We start from the raw sequence: 20046 nt of genomic DNA on the forward strand, positions 1-20046 counted from the left end.
AAGACGGAGGTTTCTCCTTACGTGTGTGTGTGTGTGTGTGTGTGTGTGTGTGGGATCGGGTTTTCGGACATCAGATCTGATAGGTTTGTCTCGGAGCTTGTAGCTTCTTGTCTGAACCTGAAGGGAACACTGAGGGTATTGTGGCCCGGCCTGTCAGGACAGACTCAGGTTACATGAACTCTCACAATGGGAAGTGTCTCCAGAGGGATCGATTATGTGACTCTGGGACAGAAATAATAAAGCTGCTGTGGGAACGGAGTCCAGAGTTAATGTGGTTATTAAAGAGCTTTACAGAATAAACACAATGCCCACATCGCAGCTTACAAAGTAAGAGGAACATATATTATAGTTAAAGCTGTGTGTTGGACCACTAGAGGGCAACAAGCGATGAATCAAAGCTAGTCCAGGACTTAATCCAGGATTTAATGCAGGTCTGTTCCAGGATTTTATCCAGGTTTTGGTCCAATAATCAAGGCCTGATTAAAGTCCAGCTGCAGAATGTAAATACATTGCTGCAGACTCGACCCGTTTCTGTCTGAGCAGCTCTGAACTTTAATCCGTCAGTTCTTCTGTCAGGAACTCTGACGAAATGACCCGGACCCGCTTCAACCCGCCGTCACCTGACTCAGGATGCGATCCACCTGACCTTCAGACACCTGCACAGATTAAACCGTAAATCACAACCCGGCATGCTGGGAGTCACAGGCGCCGACCGTGAAATATGTTTAGACAAACGCAGGACGCTCTGTGGCGGTTGGACAGCCGTCCAATCAGATTGCTTCTCTGCGGCGTCATCAAACACCGAAATCTGATGTGTCACAGAGTGTTAATGGATGGATGGAAGGAGGGAAGGAAGGATGGATGGAGGGTGGGAGAAAAGTGAGGAAGGAAGAGAAGTTTGGAAGAAACTAAGGAAGAGTGAGGAAGGGAAGGAAAGGAGGGAAGGAAGGATGGAAGTAGTTAAAGAACAAACAAAGGACCAGAGAGAAACCGGACTGAAGATTCTGTTTCCCGTCAGCTTGGTTCGGACTAAATGATGAAGGTGATGAAGATGCTCCTGGACCCGCTGGCCCCTCGGCCCCCCGCTGGAACGGACACGGAGGCCCCCCCTCCATTAGAGTGATGAGTGATGATGTGAGAGCTGAGGGGACGGAGGTCAGTGAACGCATCGCCTGTTAGCGTCACCCGATCCCTCAGCTAACCGAGTTAGCGTGCACTTTGCTAATGGTGTTAGCGAAGACGGAGAGGAGAAAGTCTTCTCTCTGCCGTCACTCAGCAGGATGTTTCCAGCTGATCGACCTCCATCAGGACCGAGCTCTGATGCTGCCTTCGGGTCACGCGGGAATAATCAGCGCTGTGATTCAGCAGCTCGGAGAAAAACACTCATAACACGATTACGTGGAGCATTTTAGCCCAGAATAACGGCGTAGTTCTTCCAACTTAAGGCTTTCAGGAGGCTTCACAAAGACGTATAGCACTTCATACCACCATGCGTAAACAAAATCAGGACACTTTATTTGTTTCACAAATGCATGAAAGAGTTCACCAGCTGTGAACTATAATCCATATTTACACAATAATAATAGATGGAAGAGCTTGTTTAGGTTCCACTAATGATATTCTGATAACTATCGCTGTTCATAGCTCATCCTGCTTCTTGCTGGATCGTCCCGCTAAGTATTCTGGGTAAAGGGGACGGAAGAGAGCGCCCCCTTCAGGCCAAACCGATGCTGTCCTGAAGCTAGACGTGACTCAGCATTTTAACACTTGGTGTTGAAGTCGGCGTGTTTCTGGTGAGACGTCGTGTTGAGGTCCTCTGGAGACGATTTTGGGGGCGAGAACCAGTGACGCTGACTTACTGTTACACGCTATGTATATATATATATATATATATATATATATATATACATATATATATACTGTATTTACCTGGTTTATGTGTGTCAACTCAGCAGCATCACTCAGATTGAATTAGTTTTTTATTTGGATGCCAGTAAACGGTGAATCGCACACACACACACACACACACGCACACACACACACACACGCTTTGTTAGTTAAAACTGTTTTTTTTAACGAGCTGTGATTAAACGAGGTCTCCTCAGCCATTCAGGACGGAGCTCGTTAGGAGAATGTTAACGAGCTCTGATTGGCCGCTCCGCCTCTATCTGTGAATATTCAAGGTTTGATGATGATGATGAGCTTCCTCACGAGGAGGCGACTCTGGATCTGTTTGTTCTCAATTAAATCCCATAAATGGGAGCAGCAGCTGTGAGGATGAAGCTCCATCATCATCACCATCATCACCATTCTGCTGCTGTAAGTCACACTGTTCATTGATCTCGCCGGACAGCAGAGCTGAGACTTTAGAGGCAGAAGAATGCCGAGGAGAGATGAAGCACTCACGGACATTTGAGGTCATGTTTCATCACTTCTTGTTAGCGGCGGCGTCACTAGTATTTGAATTTGTGTTACAGTCTTGTTTATGCAAACAGCCTCCGATTCATTTAGAAACCTGAATTCTGTTTAGCAAACGTTTGACAGGAAGTGAGTCAGATTGCTGCTCTGTAAACAAACAACGCTCCTATAAACAGTTAGTTTTGATTAATTGAGGCCTCGTGGGAGGACACACACACACACACACACACAGTGGCTCTGATCAGTAGTTTCCATGTGTTACATGTTCATGTTTCCTCTGCTACGCAGCGCTAATTGTTGGTTGAGTCGGGTGAATTGATGAGTGAGGTGTTCGTTCTGTGGAAGCTGATTGGCTGCTGGACCGGTTTCTTCAAGATGCACTTCACCAGCACACACACACACACAAGTAGTCTTTACAGCCGTCGTCCAAACTGACGGAGAAATCGTGTTTGTAAATAATGACAACGTGAAGCGGGGTATTGGACGAGAAAACACAAAACCTGACATCCCTGCCCCGCCTTCCTCAGGTTCTTCCGGGGCGAGTACACGGTGGAGGTGGCCATCAACGACTACCTGGACATCTACTGTCCGCACTACGAGTGGGCGGAGCCAGACGAGCGCATGGAGCAGTACGTGTTGTACATGGTGAACTACGACGGCTACACCACCTGCGACCACCGCCGGAAAGGGTTCAAGCGCTGGGAGTGTAACCGTCCTCAGAGCGCCAACGGGCCGCTCAAGTTCTCCGAGAAGTTCCAGCTGTTCACCCCCTTCAGCCTGGGCTTCGAGTTCAGGCCGGGACACGAGTACTACTACATCTGTGAGTACTACGCGCAGAGTACTGCTACATCTGACAGTACTACACAATGGGTTGTCGCACATCCCTGCAGTATACATGTTTCATGAAGGCATCGTGGTTGAGGACTGGTCCTCAGACTCCTTTATACACGCCCCTTTTCAGTGGAAGCCACGCCCCCTGTCATCTAACTCCTCCCCACCCAATACACACACATTAAATCGCAAATCTATAAAACTGAAAGTGTAAAAAAAAAAAAGATATATTTAAAAGTATAAAAAAAAAAATAATTTTAAATTTAAGAAAAGAATATAAATTTATTTTGCCCCAAACACCCGAACTTCCCTCATTCTTACTTTGATGCATCGATGTGTTTCTCAAAGTTCAAGACATGCATCTATTTTAGTTCCACTAAGTACGTGTTGGGATATAACCGGAATATTTAAGATATCAGACACATTGAAGGTTTAAACACAGAAGCACACGCTGCTGCTATTATGTGTGTGTGTGTGTGTGTGTGTGTGTGTGTGTGTTTCTGTGTTTCTGTCTAGACATAATTTGTCATCCAACCTGGAAAAAATTTCCTAAATTGTGGCTCATTTGGAGCAAAAGAGTTTCCAGCAGAGAAACAGGCAGTTTGGTTTAAATGACACTTAATGGGTGTGTGTGTGTGTGTGTGTGTGTGTGTGCGTGTGCGTGCGCTGGTCAAACAGCTGCTGCTCTCTGAGAAAACAACGAATCTGGAACAACGAACGTGTTTGAAAAACAAACATTAAATATGAATGTTTCACGTCAAACACGTTAATCAATTACTCCATAAATCAGAAAATGGATGTTAAACTGTGTTGATAGTTGAAGTAATTGTTTCTTTACAATGTGTGAAGTAGCTATTGGGAATAGCGAGGAATTAAGTATATTGTAAATAATGTTATTTTCCTGATATTAATGGAATAATGTTAATGTAGTTAATAATGTTGTTTGCAAACCAAACATCCGATAAAGAATTAATAAAAAGTGCAGCTGAACTACACAGTTTAAACTAATGCAGTAATAATATTGTAATGACGTACAGATAATACTGTAGTACATAATGGTCCAACATTCACAGTTTGAATATTTTTTTTTTAAGTTTGACCGATTATTCGGACTTATTTGAAGGAACATTTAGCTGTAACACATTATTTCGACTGGTATTTGTTAATATACTAAAATCTTCGTGACTGTGTTCTTTCTAGCTGTACTTTAACAGTATTTGAGCGTGTTTATCAGTGTTTTAATCTAAATATTATTTGGTACATTACCAATACCATGGTATTAGTACATTTAGTACTGTAAAGGATACAAGAACCTCTGAACATCTGGACTACTACTGACGTCTTTCTTTCTGCAGCTTCTCCGCCTCCGAACATGGCGGCAAAACTCTGTCTGAAGCTCAAGATCTACGTGAAACCAACCAGTGAGCCTCTCCTCCTCCTCCTCCTCCTCCTCCTCCTCCTCCAAACACACATGTGTTATGCATGTTATACTGAATTCATTTTTCAAAACACTATTTACAACACTTTTTTATCAAAATGCTACACTATGATTTATGACTTTCTACTACATAATGTACCATGATTGTCTGATAAAAACTGACTTTTTAATGGCGTTCTTTTGACCGAATGTATGACTTGTTTTAATGTACTTTTTAGAGATTTAACACTAGAATGAACCGATAGGCCTCAAACCCCAAACCACACAGTAACATCCCTTCTGTGTCTCTCAGATGACTCCGTGTACGAGTCTCCGGAGCCCTTTCTGACCGACGACACCACTGGCGGCTGCAGCCTCGCTTTGCCCCGCCTCCCCGTGCTGATCGCCATGTTGCTCCTCATCCTCCTCCTGCTCGCCTCCTCATAGCACCTCCTCCACCCCCTTCTCCTTCCTCCGTTTGGACAGATCTCCATCCGCCTGTCGGAGGAAACCTGGGGCGGGGAAAGAAAAAAAAAAAAAAAAAAACCCCGGCGCACTGCTCTCCCTGACTCCTCTTGACCTTTTACCTGAACCTCAGCCAATCAGAGGAGGCTGAGGTCACTGGTGGGAGGAGCCCGGAGCTTCTTTTTGAGTCACTGCTGGGATCTTCATTGCTATGTGGATGTTTCTGTTCTGAGAAAGTCCAGACTCCTTTGACTCCCTCGTTAATTTATACATTGTTGTGTGTGTGTGTCTGTGCGTGCGTGCGTGTGTGTGTGTGTGTGTGTACACACACACACACACACGCACGTATCTCTCATTCGACTTTAGTTTGGTATATTTCTAGACTTGCTGCCAAAGTGAAACCTGAGTTTTTGAATTTTATTTTACGTTACTGAGTCTTAAAACATCTTACAAAAACTTTAAATTTAAATTTAGCGAATAAGTCAATCTTAAGGGCGCCACTGGTTAGTGTGTTTCATGTGCTCGTCATGAATCTACAAGCGAGCAATCAATGAAGAAGCAGTTATGTGTAAAACAACCGTAACATAAAGCTGACTGAGGATCCAGAATGATGAAGGTTTATGGTTCCTTTATACATTTTTGTGCATGAATGGGTCAGAGGGTTCTGATCGTAGTCACTCGCGCGCTCCTCGTCCGTTAAACATTTAGAGCATTTTGGTCTTTGAAGAACTAAACTGTAAACTTACAAAAATCTCGTACACTTTACATCGCAGCTCAACATTCCGACTCAACCATTCGTTCTGGAGGTTTTCTTCTGTTCCAGCTGAAGATGAACCTCGTTCAAGGTGGTGGATCCATCAAAGTAAACGATCATCAAGTAAATGTTACACTATTGAATTGAGGTATTTACCTTCATCCTAGATGATTTTCCCTCTGATGGATAATACAACATGTGCAACAGTGTGTAAAATGAATGGAGATCAATGAGGGCCCCTATTGTTAACATACAATTCATTAAATATATTCAGAACCCCTGCAATTCCAGATTTGAAATGAAACCCATGCAAATTATTGGTGTTTTCCTACCTGCACATTGACAAAAATGACAAAAACATTTTTCAGACTTTAGGGGCTTTATAATTTAGCAGGTAAAACTTTAAAGTCACCCATGAGTAAAGATCTCTGACTAAATATATAAAAATAATGGGATTTACATCGGTAGAAAACTGACTAACCAGTGATTCTATTAATGATATAAAGTTGTAGCGTCTCAGGGAACAGATTTAAAATAAACAGCATTCATCTTTTCATGTACATAGATCTGTACTAAACATCTGCCTGAAACATGTCATCTGCACAAACAGACTTCAACTGCAGCAACGCAGCAGCTGAATAACACACACGGAGAGGACGGATGTCCCTCTCAGGAGCTTCACTTTTCAAAAAGGAATATGTTCTAGCAATGTTAGAGGTAGAGGTATTACAACTTGACAACTACTGGTTCACATGTCAATCTAAGTTTGAGATTTGACTGGCGACAGATGCTTAGACACAGAGACCAACAGTATGAGTTACTTTAGCCACACAGACCTATTGGTAAAGATAACGCAGCTTCACAGACCTCCTGGACGAGCTAACACAGACCTACTAGATAAGCTGACGCAGCTTCACAGACCTACTGGATGAGCTAACAGACCTATTGGTAAAGATAACGTAGCTTCACAGACCTACTGGATGAGCTAAGACAAACCTACTTGATGAGTTAATGTAGCTTCACAGACCTACTAGACGAGCTAACGTAGCTTCACAGACCACCAGGATGAACTAACGTAGGTTTACAGACCTACTGGATGAGCTAACGTAGCTTCACAGACCTACTGGATGAGCTAACGTAGCTTCACAGACCTACTGGATGAGCTAACGTAGCTTCACAGACCTACTGGATGGGCTAACGTAGGTTTACAGACCACCTGGACGGGCTAACGTAGGTTTACAGACCTACTGGATGAGCTAACGTTGCTTCACAGACCTACTGGACGAGCTATTGCAGCTCAGCAGAAATCCCAATAGATGAAAAAATAAATAAATTGAGTGTTCAGCCCAAATCAAGACTGTCTGATTAAACTTCTGACGGTTTCAGATCTTGTGGCTAATTCAACGTAATCACCTGGTTAAATACAAAAGTAATAATCATAAAAAAAGAACTTTCATTTTGTGTTTCTCAATAGCGGATGGACTTTTATTTCTGTAAATCTGCCAAAGACTATTGGTTCACTTTTCTATAAGATGGAAAAGTCAAACAGCAGCTAAAGTGGCCATTGTGACCACGCCCACTTCTGCCATAGGAGGCAGAACAATGAGAGGAGGAGGAGTCTGGTCTATTTCTCTTTTTTCTATACTGTGTTTTTGTTGTCAATAAAATAAAAACGAATGTTAAACGCAAAACAAAAATGAACCAATCAAAAATGGCCTTTTCCCCACTGGTGCTGAATTTTATGTCATTGACTGACGTGTTTTCTAGGAAACAGCGACACCTTGTGGTCCTGAGGACTTTTCTTTATTTCTCTTCATCTTCACCATCTCCGCTGATGGAGGACGAGCGTGTCCTTGGACGAACAAGGGCATGCTGGGAAATGCAGTATGTGTAAACGAAAGCACTGTGATGGAGGGGGGGGGGGGTGGAAAACTTTTCTTCTTTATTGGTACAAAAACAGCGAAAACTCAAGTTTTTCCTTTAATGTTTGTGCCATTTTTTCAGTTTTAAAAAAACGCAGGTGAAAATTCATATGAGATATGAATTCATGAAGGAATCAGATGTTTGTTGTTATTGTTGCTGCTGTTGTTGTCGTTGTTGTTGTTTTCTCTTTTATGTTCCTGCTTGCATCACAATAAATTCTTGTACTTGTAATCCTGTTCTTTCGGGTCGTGTGGGCTTTACGTTTCATTTTCCCATTCCCTGCCTCATTTTTGTGTGTATGGAATCAGTTTTTTGTGGCGTAAGAAATGTTATTAAAGCAGCTGGAGGAGAGAAAAAGTATAGGAACCCGTTCTGATGCTGGTTTTGGGAGAGGGATCCAGACCTCCATGATGCACCTCTTTTACAGTGTCTATCAGATTTTTTTTTCTACATCGAAATGTCTGCATATTATATTCTCTAAAAACGAAGAAAAAAAACGAATCTGTTTTTCTATATTTTCTTATTGGATGCTTATAAAGTCCTGTTGAATATTGCAATTATCCGATTGGCTTAAGAGCTTACGCGGGGTCGGAGGTCATAAGGCCTCTTCAGGACTTTATTTTTCTGCGCTGCATGAGCTGGAAAAATAAAACTTAAAAATACATTTACTAAATTTACTTTTACGACAAGAGAAAATGATAAGTGTATCAATCTGTGTCTGATAAGATCACCAATAAAAATATGTTCCACTAAAATTGACTCAATGTTTGCTTTTTTTTGGTAGATGGTTCATATTTAATCGTTACCTGAAAGCAGTTTTTATTTGCTGTTTTACAAAGTAGAAAGAAACTCTGTTACAAAAGTATGAAAAAGAACCTAACTTTGTTATCAGATAATAGAATTTAATAAGAATTTAACAGAAAACTCACCTGCTTTCTGATTTTTTGGTTTAAAAAGACAAGAACATATAAAAGGTTATACGTCTAAATAAACACTGATGAAAATTACAATATTCAAGTTTGGTGGTGAGAAAAATTTGATTATATTGCATTAAGGGATAATACGTCACTAATTTGTTCAATATGAGAAAACGCTAAATATGGAAACAAAAAGATAACAATTTGAACATTCCAGATTTTAAACATTTAGATTAAAAAAATGTCTGAATTGATGAGAGTTCAGTTTCGCAATAAGTTATTAAGTATCTTCCATATTTATTGAGTGAGATTTTTTTCTAACATAAAGGTTAGTTTTGAGAATACGATCAATACAAACAACAGAAACTCAGTTCAGCTGAGAGGAAATGTGGCTTAGATCATATTTAAAATACATGAAGAGCTTCTAAAATGGAAAATAATATATGAATAAGATTCAAACAACCAAGGAGGTAAGTAAAGAGGATGCTGGGAGAGGAGGCTAGGAGAGAGGAGGCTAGGAGAGAGAAGGATTGGGGTTTTCAGAGTCCCTTTATTGATCCACAAGACTCCGGATAACTTTGAAATAATCACTTTAGTTTGGAAAAAAATAAACAACTCATAAGAGCACAAAAATAAAGATACCATTTCGTCTGAGTCCAACATGAACTTAAATAAATGCCGCTGACTGAATGATGAAGTAATTCCATGAAATGTTTGCTGATTTCTCTGAAAACATTGAGAACAGAAACTAACTATTTTTTTTGTCACATTAACTTTGTGTTGTTGTTATTCCTTTGGTTTTTTTGGTCAGTTCTTTTCCTGGTGAAACTTGATGAAATAAAACTTTAAATGTTTAAAGAGGATTTTCTGGTTTCTGATTGGCTGCATGTGTAATATCTTTATTGATTTATACAAAGTCGTATTGAATAAACCTCCAGAGCGGAATTCGTACAGGACATACGTTGAATAACACTGTTAAATGTTTCCGTTAATTTACACCCAAATTTCAACATGATTTACCTGTTATTTGTAATAACTGCAGCTTACTGTAAATTTTTAGGGAATACATGTTAAATAACGCCTCATGTATGTTATTTAACACCTCATTGCTAAATAACATTCATTTTTGTTATTTAACAGCACAACCGAACATTCAAAGATGGCGGCCAGAGTTAGATGGTCTGGTATGGTCATGTTTTGGGGATAAGTGCCGATAAACGCAATTTTATGCTTAGATTATAAAAAATATATTATTTATCATTGGAGAAGTTAGCAATTTTTCGTTTTTGTAAGTTGCAAAACAATGACTAATTCAATATTGTCGATGTTGCATACTAAGAAATTAAATATTGTATGCATTCACTGAATGAAGGTTAGACAGAACACCACGTGATTTCTGTACTGCAAATGTTATAAAGAATCATCTTGCTTTTATTACCATAATCATACCTCCCGATTTTAAACGAGACACCTAACATTTAATTGACTAACTGCGCTCCAAATCTGTGTGTGTATATGTGTGTGTAGATGTGTGTGTGCGTGTGTGTGTGTGTGTGTCTTTCTGATCACGTTCGCGCCACTTTCTGAAATAACAGGTTCATACAGTATTTTTTGCATTCTGGCAAAGAGCGAGTAAGAAGGCATTTGAACCTGCAACGCAACGGACACACGGCCATTCCATGTCGGAGGATCGCTCTGGTTACATCGAGGAAAACCACAACAATCCGGTGAGATTAACTAGAATTTCTTTAAAGTCATGCATAGTTAACATTTATCAGTGATGTTGAGGTATACTAAACGCCACGGACTTGCACTATGAAGTTTAATTTAGCTAGCTGCTAATGAGCCGAGGTGATTCAAGCTAGCAAAGTTTCGATAGTTTGTCCATTAATCTTACAAAACAATGCGCTTATTTTATGTCCGTTCATGTATACGATCTAAATCTATAAATAATGCTAGTGCTAGCGGTCTCAACGGGGGCGGGGGGGCTAGCGGGCGGTCTCAACGGGGGCGGGGGGGGGGGCTAGCGTCGGCGGCCGGGCTTGCACATCCTTACATGCTCCGCTCTGGCCACCCGGCACCCGCGCGCACTGGTCTGATGCGTCACAACTTCACAACATCCGGGAGTTATTCGCGCGTCATTGACTTAGCAGGCTGTGATAGGGAATCGGGACTGGAGCTGTCCCGGCCGGGACAAATCTAAATTGCCCATAATTCGGGATGTTCCGGGTAATACGGGAGGGTTGGTGTGGGATGGTTCTGATTCCGCTGTGTTTTTTTTAAACCGCCCGCTGGCGCTCCTGCGAGATTTGCGTTGGGTCTCGCGGGACCCGGCGGCACACAATCCCAATGTAGCCCTCTAGTCTGTACTTCAGATTAGCTATATGTGTCACAGACTAGAGCGCTGAAAACCACTCCACCCGCCACTGTGGCTTGTATGCGAGGCAAAGTCACCCGCCATTGGCTTGTGGCAGGTGCTAATTTCCCACCCTGGGTGTGTCTATTTTACATTACATTTGTTTGTTTTTAATTACAGATGCAGATGCAGGGCACTATCCCTGATCACACTGCTGATCAAGAAGATCTCACTGCATGTATCCCTCAGAACCAGGTGGAAATTTGAATGGTGTCTTATAATCTATCAATAAGTCTTGTGTTGTTCAAGACTAAACCGACAAATGAAAGGATGAAGGAAGTCAGCTTGATGATGATGTCGAGCTGTCCTATCAAGTCATCCATCTTCTTCTGTCTCACTTTTCCGAAGATGTCTCAGGACTTGATATGCCAGTGCAGCTGACCTTGAAAGTTCACTAGCTTTACCTGCAACGCCTCGTCTGATACTTCTTGGTAAGTTGGTTTTAGTGTTGTATGTAGTGAATTAAATGGTATCAAACTAAACTCTGTATTCAAAATGAAAACTAAAACAGAAATTTGACAGTTAAAACATTTCTGTTTCAGGAGAAACAGGAAACCACTTCCAACGCTGGATGCTGAGCATTGAGGGCCAGATTGTGGGCGAAGGGATCCAGTCGACCTTTGTGACAGGGCTGGCGTCTTTTTTCTCCGGTTTTTATATCTTCAACCTACAGTACCAAGAGGAGGCAGCGTGCACACTTGAATCCATCCAGAGGTAAGACATTGTCTGTTAACACCTGCATTTGTTCTGGCCTAGCTGTGGCTCAAGCATGGTTTCAGCAGGTCTGGTGATGGGATTTAGCAATTAACTTTGCTTTAGAAAGTTTTAGTGCAACTTACAATATTCATAGATGCATAGGATAGTATGTTGAGGATAGTTCATGGACATTTGTTGTCTTGTTGTAGTGTTAGTCTGTGTGAATTACTAGATTTCCAACCCGTGTATAATTTTTCAGACGCTTTGTGGGTATAAACCCAGAAAAGGGGACAAAGGCTGCAAAGGGGAAAAAAAGAACGGTAAATTCACACATCGCCAGCCTCTTGCGCAGACTGATGGACTTCCAGTGGGATTTCATTTCAAAAAGGTGAGATAGATACATACATTCATGCTCTTTGCCATTGTTTCAATAAATTTTACTTTTCAGACGTTCTATTATTTATGTCTCTCTCTCTCTCTCTCTCTTTCAGTGGAGGTGTGTTCAGGTGCATTCTGGGCAATGTAGTGTATTTTTCTGTGATTGATCCAATCTATATGTGCCTACATTTGTAAGTATTTAACTTTCAGTGTTTCTATTACAATAAAAAAGTTCATTTGAACATGGAACTATTCGTTTTCTTTCACTTAAGTGTTATGTGATGTATTATGCCTATTCTTATAATAACTCAAGCTAGAAATATGTATATTACAATCAATGGTACACATTACTATGCTAAAATAATAATCAATACATTTTAAAAGCAATATTTAAAGGAAACTAAATAAATGGTGATTTAACGTGAAAATAATGGTAACCCTGCTGCCAGTAAAGTCCTGTTAAAAAACATTACGGGTGTGCACTGTAAAAAAACATTAACAGGAATAAACCGTTAAAATAACATGAAAATAATGGTAACCCTGCTGCCAGTAAATTCCTGTTAAAAAACATTACGGGTGTGCACTGTAAAAAAACATTAACAGGAATAAACTGTTAAAATAACATGAAAATAATGGTAACCCTGCTGCCAGTAAATTCCTGTTATTTAACGGGGAAATAATTTACAGTGAACATTATTAGTATTATTAATAAAATAATTTATTCTTTCCTCTGCTGGAACTGGTTTTGTGTCGAGAATAAATTAATTAATTAATTTAGGAGATTTCTTCAATGTATTCATGTTTTTTAATTTATTTAGTGATCACTGGTTTTAAAATTCTGAGGAAAACCATCAAATATTTAATTATTTAAAAATAAAACCCTTTAATGTTATTCTCAAAACTCTTGTTTGTGACAAACAAACAAATTCAGCGTTATAAAAAACATAAGGCGGATTTTGTTTGTGGAATAAATGTCACGGTTTGGGTCCTCTTCCTGTCTTATTTTGTAGTTTTCTTGTCTCTCGTGTCTCTGGGTGAGCTTCACTTCCTGCCTTGTCTTGTGATTGCTTGAGTGTTCCCACCTGTGTCCAATCACCTGCACCTCCCTTGTGTATTTAAGCCCCGTGTGCCTGTTGTCCCTCTTCGCGTCATTGTCTTATGTCAGTTGTCGTTGGTGCACGTCCTTTGTTTTTGAGATTGGTGAATAAAGAGCCCCTTTTGGATATCTGGTAACTCCTGCGTTTGAGTCCTGCCTTCCGCCTGCACCAGCACCCAGCCTGACAGTAAATACATCTGAGCAGGTGAGTTCTGACCCCTGTCGGATTAAACAGGAACTGCAGCCATGAAAAGGTCAACGATGAAATATGTCTGTAGAATCTTTAGTATATTATTTCATAATTCTAGTAAACCGCATCTTGGAATTAAATATTGTACCTGTCACTCACCGCAGGTATATTGGGACATCAGGTAATTTGGGACAGCATCAGGTAAAGGCATTTTACTTCTGCCTTGAAAAGGCTATGGTAAAGTTAGGGGTGCTAATACATTGCTTAGGAAGCATAACCAAAGTCACACGACATAATGTAGGTGACATCACACAGGGGGGTCAGCATCAAAAAGGAAGATAAAATTTCCTAATGAACCTGCACCCACCCTACTAGGCTTTATCTTAACGTTTAAAGTCCTTTGTAAAACAACATAGCTCAAGATGTGTTGTAATGTTATAATGATAAACTGAATACTTATTTAGCTCAATTAATTCTTTAAAAAAATGATCTAAAAGACACTATGATGCAGCAAAAATACTGAACCGGAAAAAGAAATGATCTGATCAATGAATACTTTTACTTCACTACATGAGCTGCGTTTACTTTCAGCAGATAATTAACAAACCGAAAACACGACACCGATGGAAGCTGATAACATTCAGCAGCTTTTAAACCACCTGATCGAACATTTTCACAACCACAAGAGAATACTGTTCACTTCCGGTAGTCAGAGCTCATCTCATCAATAACGATCTTTAATCACTTTCATCAGTCCGTTCACTTGACGAGTTCCTCTGCAACATCCACGGGCGCGTACCCGTACAGCCGCGCGCGCGCGCACATCTACCATATCTACAGAGGTGCATCCTACCAAAATGTAAGCTAGTTAGATAGTTTAAAGAAATCGAACAAAAAAGTTTCTGAAACAGGAGAATTATCTACCAGTATGGCAGAGTATCCAAGTCAAAATATATTTATACATAATGCATAATGCAAAAATTATTTGAAATTATTAAAATTATTAAAAGTCATCAAGAATACTTATATTTAATGATGTATTACTGTTCATCGTTTTAATGTTGCAGCTCAATATCATGACTTTATAGTCTTTAATATATAATATGATTATAATAATCCACACAACCTCATTCATGTATATTTATTAAAAGTTTGTTATCATATAATAACTGTCTATTCAAATTATGATAATGAGTCCTACTTTATTTGGAATTCTCGACAATTTAACTCTAACTAAAAACAACACAATGTTTATGATGTGATCCTGTGCTGGTTGTCCTGCGGGGGGGCGGAATGGGGGGGGGGGCTCTAGAGCTCTGGTTCGTGACTGAGGAGGAGACGCCGGATAACACGACTCCTGCAGCGGGGAGGGGGAGCGGCGCCCCCCGCCCCCCGGCGGGTCCCTGGGGTGCCACTTCCTGGGACCTCCCGTCCGTCTGGGTCTAATGGGACTGTCAGCTCTAATGGGGTTTCCATGGAAACGAGGCGTCACGACACGCACAGGCGGACGCGGCTCGGTATAAAAGACGCGCGCAGTGAAGCTCAGCAGCCGAGAGCAGCGGAACCTCCAGAGAGACCCGAACCGAGTCCTGCAAGTCCTGCCCGGACCTCCTGCTCCTCCACAGGTGAGCAAGGGACCGATGATGCTTTGTTGTTTTCATGTTTTTAATCTGATTCTCATTCTGAAATTAACTTGATAGGTAAAACGTGTTTAATTTAAAGATTTTCATTTCATTCATATTTAAAAAAGTGTTTTTCTTTTATGTTCGTGATTTTTTCTTTATTGATTAATTATCAATATATTTCGTTTGTTTCACAAATATTCATACTTTCTTTTTGAATGGTTGACAATAAAACATTCTATTGGGATGCTCGAAAGAGATTAATTTATGTTTAACTTTAATATTTTTAAATATTGACTAACTGACCTGTCCCTCTGTCCCTGTCTCTCCGTGTCCTTCTGTCTCCGTCTCTGCAGCGATCCTGATCAAAGCTTGACGATGAAACAAAGAACGTTTCCATTTGAGATGAACCTCAGTGACGGTACGTTTAAACCTTAAGATTCATTCTTCTTATAAAAAATAACAATCGATATGAAGCAGAGTGTAAATTCACAATAAATAATAATAATAATAATAAGGAAAGTCTTTAGCATTGGCTGTCTGTTCTTCTTCGTGTGTTCTGTTGTCCTTGGACCTGGTTATCCGCACTCCAGCTGACCCCCCCCCCCTCACTCTTCCCCCCCCCCCTCAGGTCCCGCCCCCCGGGTGGTCCGCCGGGTCTCCACCAACAGTCGGGAGCGCTGTCGCCAGCAGAACGTTAACGGGGCGTTCGGCGAGCTGCGGCGCCTCCTCCCCACGCACCCCCCCGACAGGAAGCTCAGCAAGAACGAGATCCTGCGCCTCGCCCTCAGGTACATCGCCTTCCTGGACCAGGTGCTGACGGATCAGGAGGTCAGGGGCGGGCGGCGGGGCCGGGCCGGGAGCGTGGAGGAGGAGGACGGGCCTCAGGGGACGATGTCCCCGTCCTCCAGCTCGGCCGACGGAGACTCAGAAGGTCTCGCGGAGGATCCGGACTGTGGAGGTCTCCTGCAGTACCTCCAGCTATTCGGACAGATGTGATTCAGCAGAGACCGGTCCAGGCCGGTTTTTTAAAACATGGTCCGCTAAAAACACATGTTGATGTTTTGGACTCAGAGGTCATGTGATATTCACATCCTATTATGAACTACCAGAGACACGTTGACTTGTGTCCTCTGTTCTGTCGGAGACGCAGAAGTTCTGCTGCCTCAGCGGAAGAACCCGTAACCAGATCCAGTTGCTTTCATGTTGAAGGGACTTTTGGTCATTTTACAGTTTTGTTTTGTTTGTGATGCTAAATGTTTTTGTGAAAAAACAGGTCAATAAAAATTGATTTAATTTTACACGGTGTTGTTTTTATCTCCGCTGTGCATAAGGCTGGAGAGACGTTCTGTGTGAGACCAAAGACCTCTGGTGGGTCCCGGGACACACGGGAGGAGACTGTGCTAACCGCTAACACACCTAATAGAACACACTGCTGTGCTTCTTAGGTCTGAATTCGGCGTTAAGGTGTCTGCAGTTGAAGGTCTTCAGGGCCGTGTGCAGCTCGTGACAATGACGTCGCAAAGACTGGACCAGGACCAAAGTAGTCCTGAACCTTTACCCTGCACAGGATCCTGGTCTGAACTCTGAGGGGCCTCAGAGGACGACCTTGAAGATGTGATCCGGTTATGGGTCACCTCTGGTGGAGGGTTATGAGGTCAGGAGGGGGCGGGGCCTGTCACTGTAACAAGCCAATGACAAGTGGGTGTGGAGCCAATAAGTGATAAACATCTCAACCAATAAGACTCCCCCGAGAGAGACGATAACAGCGACAGGTCCCAGAGGACCGGAGGGGCGTGTTTCAATTAGTGAGTGTGTGGGTGTGTGTGTGTTGTGGGTGAGATAAGCGCTCAGTCTCGGTTCCCACCTCTGTTTCTTTGTCTCACTGTATCTGAGGCCTTAAAAGGACTCTTCTCCTTCTGTGTCTGCTGTAGTATGTATATATACATAAATATATACTGTGTACACGTGTATATAATATATATATATATACACACCCATAATACATGCTACGATACTGTGCTCTCTTATGTATTATCTAGGGCCGGGACTTTAATGTTAATTTAGTGTTAATTGCGATTCATTAATTACAATGTGAATTAAGATTAATTAATTACACAAAAAATAACACATTAAACCTTTTTTACGCATTTTTACACTTATTTTTTGCACCGCGGATCGTTTCTCACTGGATGAGTTTCAGGGGACCGATTATACTGGAGCACCAACTAGCGTTCATGACTTCAGACAACAAACCACAGTGAACATGAACGAAGAAGCTGACGAGACCGTGTCGGTTGGCCCCGTGAATGGGAAATCTTATTATAATAAACACACGGATGGAAGCGTCTATAAGAGCATGGTTGTGTGCAAGCTGTGCAACAAGGAATTCACATCGAGCCTCAAGTATCACCTCAACGCACAACAATTGCGTGGACGTTAGCCCGATTCAGTACAAGGACCCACACCCAACCCACACTGCACCAGATGACTGTCAATGAACAGACTGTCAGTTTAAGGTTGTTCACAGGATGCCCTGAAGTAGACAAACGTGATTGTCTTGAAAAATGCCCCCAGAGGCTGTAATAAGTTTCATGTCAGTGTGACCACTGAATGAGACACATCTGCTCATCTTTACTGACTCATCCGGCCTTCTCTCAAAAAGGTGGAACCCTATAGGCTACGTAGCATGGCTAATAAGTGATAAAAGCTAAAGCAATTAACATGCAATTCATCTTCATTCAAAAGATTCTTCATCATTCTTGACAATGCCATCATAACTCAAGTGAACGCGCCTTGTGTTTCTGCATAACCCCCAGGGTTCACTTCTCTGAAACAACCAGTGGGGACAATGCCCCCACTACTACCTCCGCGGTAGTGTGCTCAAGACTTGGCAGGAGCGGGATTTGAACCCACTGGCGGCGCTTACAGAGGCTTTCGGCTCCTTCTTGCACCCCTACACTACCAGTCCTGGTCACATTTTGGCAACTTTGATTCTCCTATTTAACCTTGAGCATGTGAGTTAAACTTTAAAACTCTTTTAAATGCTATTTCCACATCTGGGCTTGAACCCACAACCTTCAAGTACAGTGCAGGGGCTTATGTCAGCAGCTCTTCCACTGTGCTACTTCACCACACAGTAACCAGCCCTTTGTTTGTTGTATTTAACCTTGAGATTGCTACTCAAACCTGAAGTAAAGCCAAAGGCTCAAACCAGTAGCTCCTCAGCTCTTGTGCTGCACTACCTCACCATGTACAAATTACATTTTGGTTTCTCGTATTTAACCTTGAGACTGCTACTCAAACCTCAAAACTCTTTCAAAGCAGAAGTGATGTCTGCATGAAGGGGCATGAACCCACAACCTCAGACAGCAGGTTGGAGCCTGCAGCCCTTCAGTTGTTCCCTTGTGCTATTCAAGCACATGCCTCATTGTGTCCGTTTCTCATATTAGACCTTGGGATTGTTTACTAAACCTCAAAACTGTTTCAAAGTTTACAGTTTGAAGCCCTGACTGCAACCAAACCCTCCTTCTGAGAGAGCAGGTTTGAACTGAGGATCCTCCACACTTCAGCCTTCCTGCTATCTCCCTGCACTGTTCCACCACACACCTGTTGATGCTTTTGAATCCAACCTCAATTCTCATAGATTCTCAGGCTGGAATCCACAACCGTTCCATACCGTTAAAATAGAATTGCAGGTCAAGTAAAGTCATATAATTGCATTTCTAATAAAGCCCTAGTTGATTTCACTACTTTTATGCTGTGATCCTTATTTCACTTTTTTCGACATGTGTGCTGATGCCCGCGTGTGAATTGAGAGGATCCATACCGACTCCCCTATGGAGCTAAACCAGTCTGAGGGTCCTCCTCAGCTGAGTGGAGAATAAATCCCGGAAGAAATAAACACGTTTGACACACGGCACCTTGAGGAGAGAGAATCAAATCCCAAATGTGGATCAGGAAGGTCAGCTTTGAATCCACTAGAGACACCAGAACTCACCATGATTCACAGTGTCACTGTTTGTTTAATTTAAAATTAGGGCCGGGACATTAGCGCGTTAATTACGATTAAACCAGATGACTGGTCTAAGGACCAGGGTAGCAGGGTAAGTCCACGTCTGAAAAAATAACCAATGTTGTGAATGTACTTGAAAGTATTGGTCTACTTAAAAAAACATAGTTTACAGAAGGTCTACTTACCTATAGGCTACCTGAATTTATGAAAGTACTATATTTCTAAATATGCTATTTCTACACTTGTCTGCTGGAATTGGTTGAACAAAAATAAAAATCCATGTGACAAAAATTACTTCTCACTGTTCTCAGGTCAAATATTTATGCAATTAAAATTTTTGTATTATTAGTGTTTTAATTATTATGTCATCACAGATTATTTCTGTTATTTCAGTATAAAAGTAAACAATAATCTAGAAGGGTGAGGAAAACATTCAAATGTAACAACATGAACTGCTTGTTCCACTACTTGTTCACTTGTAGTGGGGTTTTTCACATTGTTGGATATTTCACTGTGTGCAGTAATGTAGTTGTTGAGGCCCTTTCTGCTTATAAAAGTGAGGCCCCTTGGTTGGTGTTTTCGAGTTTGATTTCACGCATGAAATAATCATTGAGAGTCTCCAATAGTCTTTGATCGTCCTTTATTGTGTTCTCCAAACATACCTCAACTTCGTCCCACCTTTCTAACTCCAAATGAACTTAATACAACACTTCTGACACCATCGAGGGATCTAAACATAGTCTCGCTCTTCCATGCTTCCACACTCCAACACATGTGTCAGGTAATCCACCTGATTACATCAAAACACAACCTCCCGCCCCCCCCTCCCCCCCCAGAGGGTGGAGCTACCAAACCAACAATAACAAAATGTCTCTTACATTTAAATACTTATTCTGCCTCTTTAATCT

The 20046-nt window shown here is 41.7% G+C and overlaps 2 protein-coding genes across 4 annotated transcripts in view; both read left to right on the forward strand.

Annotated features, from left to right (window-relative positions):
• Window positions 1-8046, forward strand: part of LOC119216974 (ephrin-A2-like) — a 35713-nt gene extending 27667 nt beyond the window's left edge. The window contains exons 2-4 of the mRNA XM_037470244.2: window positions 2946-3238; window positions 4605-4670; window positions 4980-8046. Coding sequence (XP_037326141.2) covers window positions 2946-3238; window positions 4605-4670; window positions 4980-5113 — 493 coding nt within the window. The 3' untranslated portion in view covers window positions 5114-8046. The remainder of the gene's footprint in view (window positions 1-2945; window positions 3239-4604; window positions 4671-4979) is intronic.
• A 5383-nt stretch (window positions 8047-13429) lies between these two features.
• Window positions 13430-16393, forward strand: LOC119216718 (T-cell acute lymphocytic leukemia protein 1 homolog). Of its 3 annotated transcripts, XM_037469796.2 has the most exons (6): window positions 13430-13516; window positions 13666-13702; window positions 14256-14360; window positions 14814-15126; window positions 15480-15544; window positions 15755-16393. In XM_037469796.2, exons 5-6 carry the CDS (start codon window positions 15502-15504, stop codon window positions 16120-16122), a joined length of 411 nt encoding a protein of 136 aa, XP_037325693.2. In that variant the 5' UTR covers window positions 13430-13516; window positions 13666-13702; window positions 14256-14360; window positions 14814-15126; window positions 15480-15501; the 3' UTR covers window positions 16123-16393. The 3 variants fall into 3 exon arrangements, with proteins under 3 accessions (XP_037325693.2, XP_037325692.2, XP_062419684.1); XM_037469795.2 differs by lacking the exon at window positions 14256-14360 and having other exon boundaries at window positions 13432-13516; XM_062563700.1 differs by lacking the exons at window positions 13666-13702; window positions 14256-14360 and having other exon boundaries at window positions 13432-13516.
• The last annotated feature ends 3653 nt before the right edge of the window (window positions 16394-20046 follow it).

The sequence above is a fragment of the Pungitius pungitius genome, chromosome 7 (assembly GCF_949316345.1).
Source record: "Pungitius pungitius chromosome 7, fPunPun2.1, whole genome shotgun sequence".
Classification (NCBI taxonomy): Eukaryota; Metazoa; Chordata; class Actinopteri; order Perciformes; family Gasterosteidae; genus Pungitius; species Pungitius pungitius.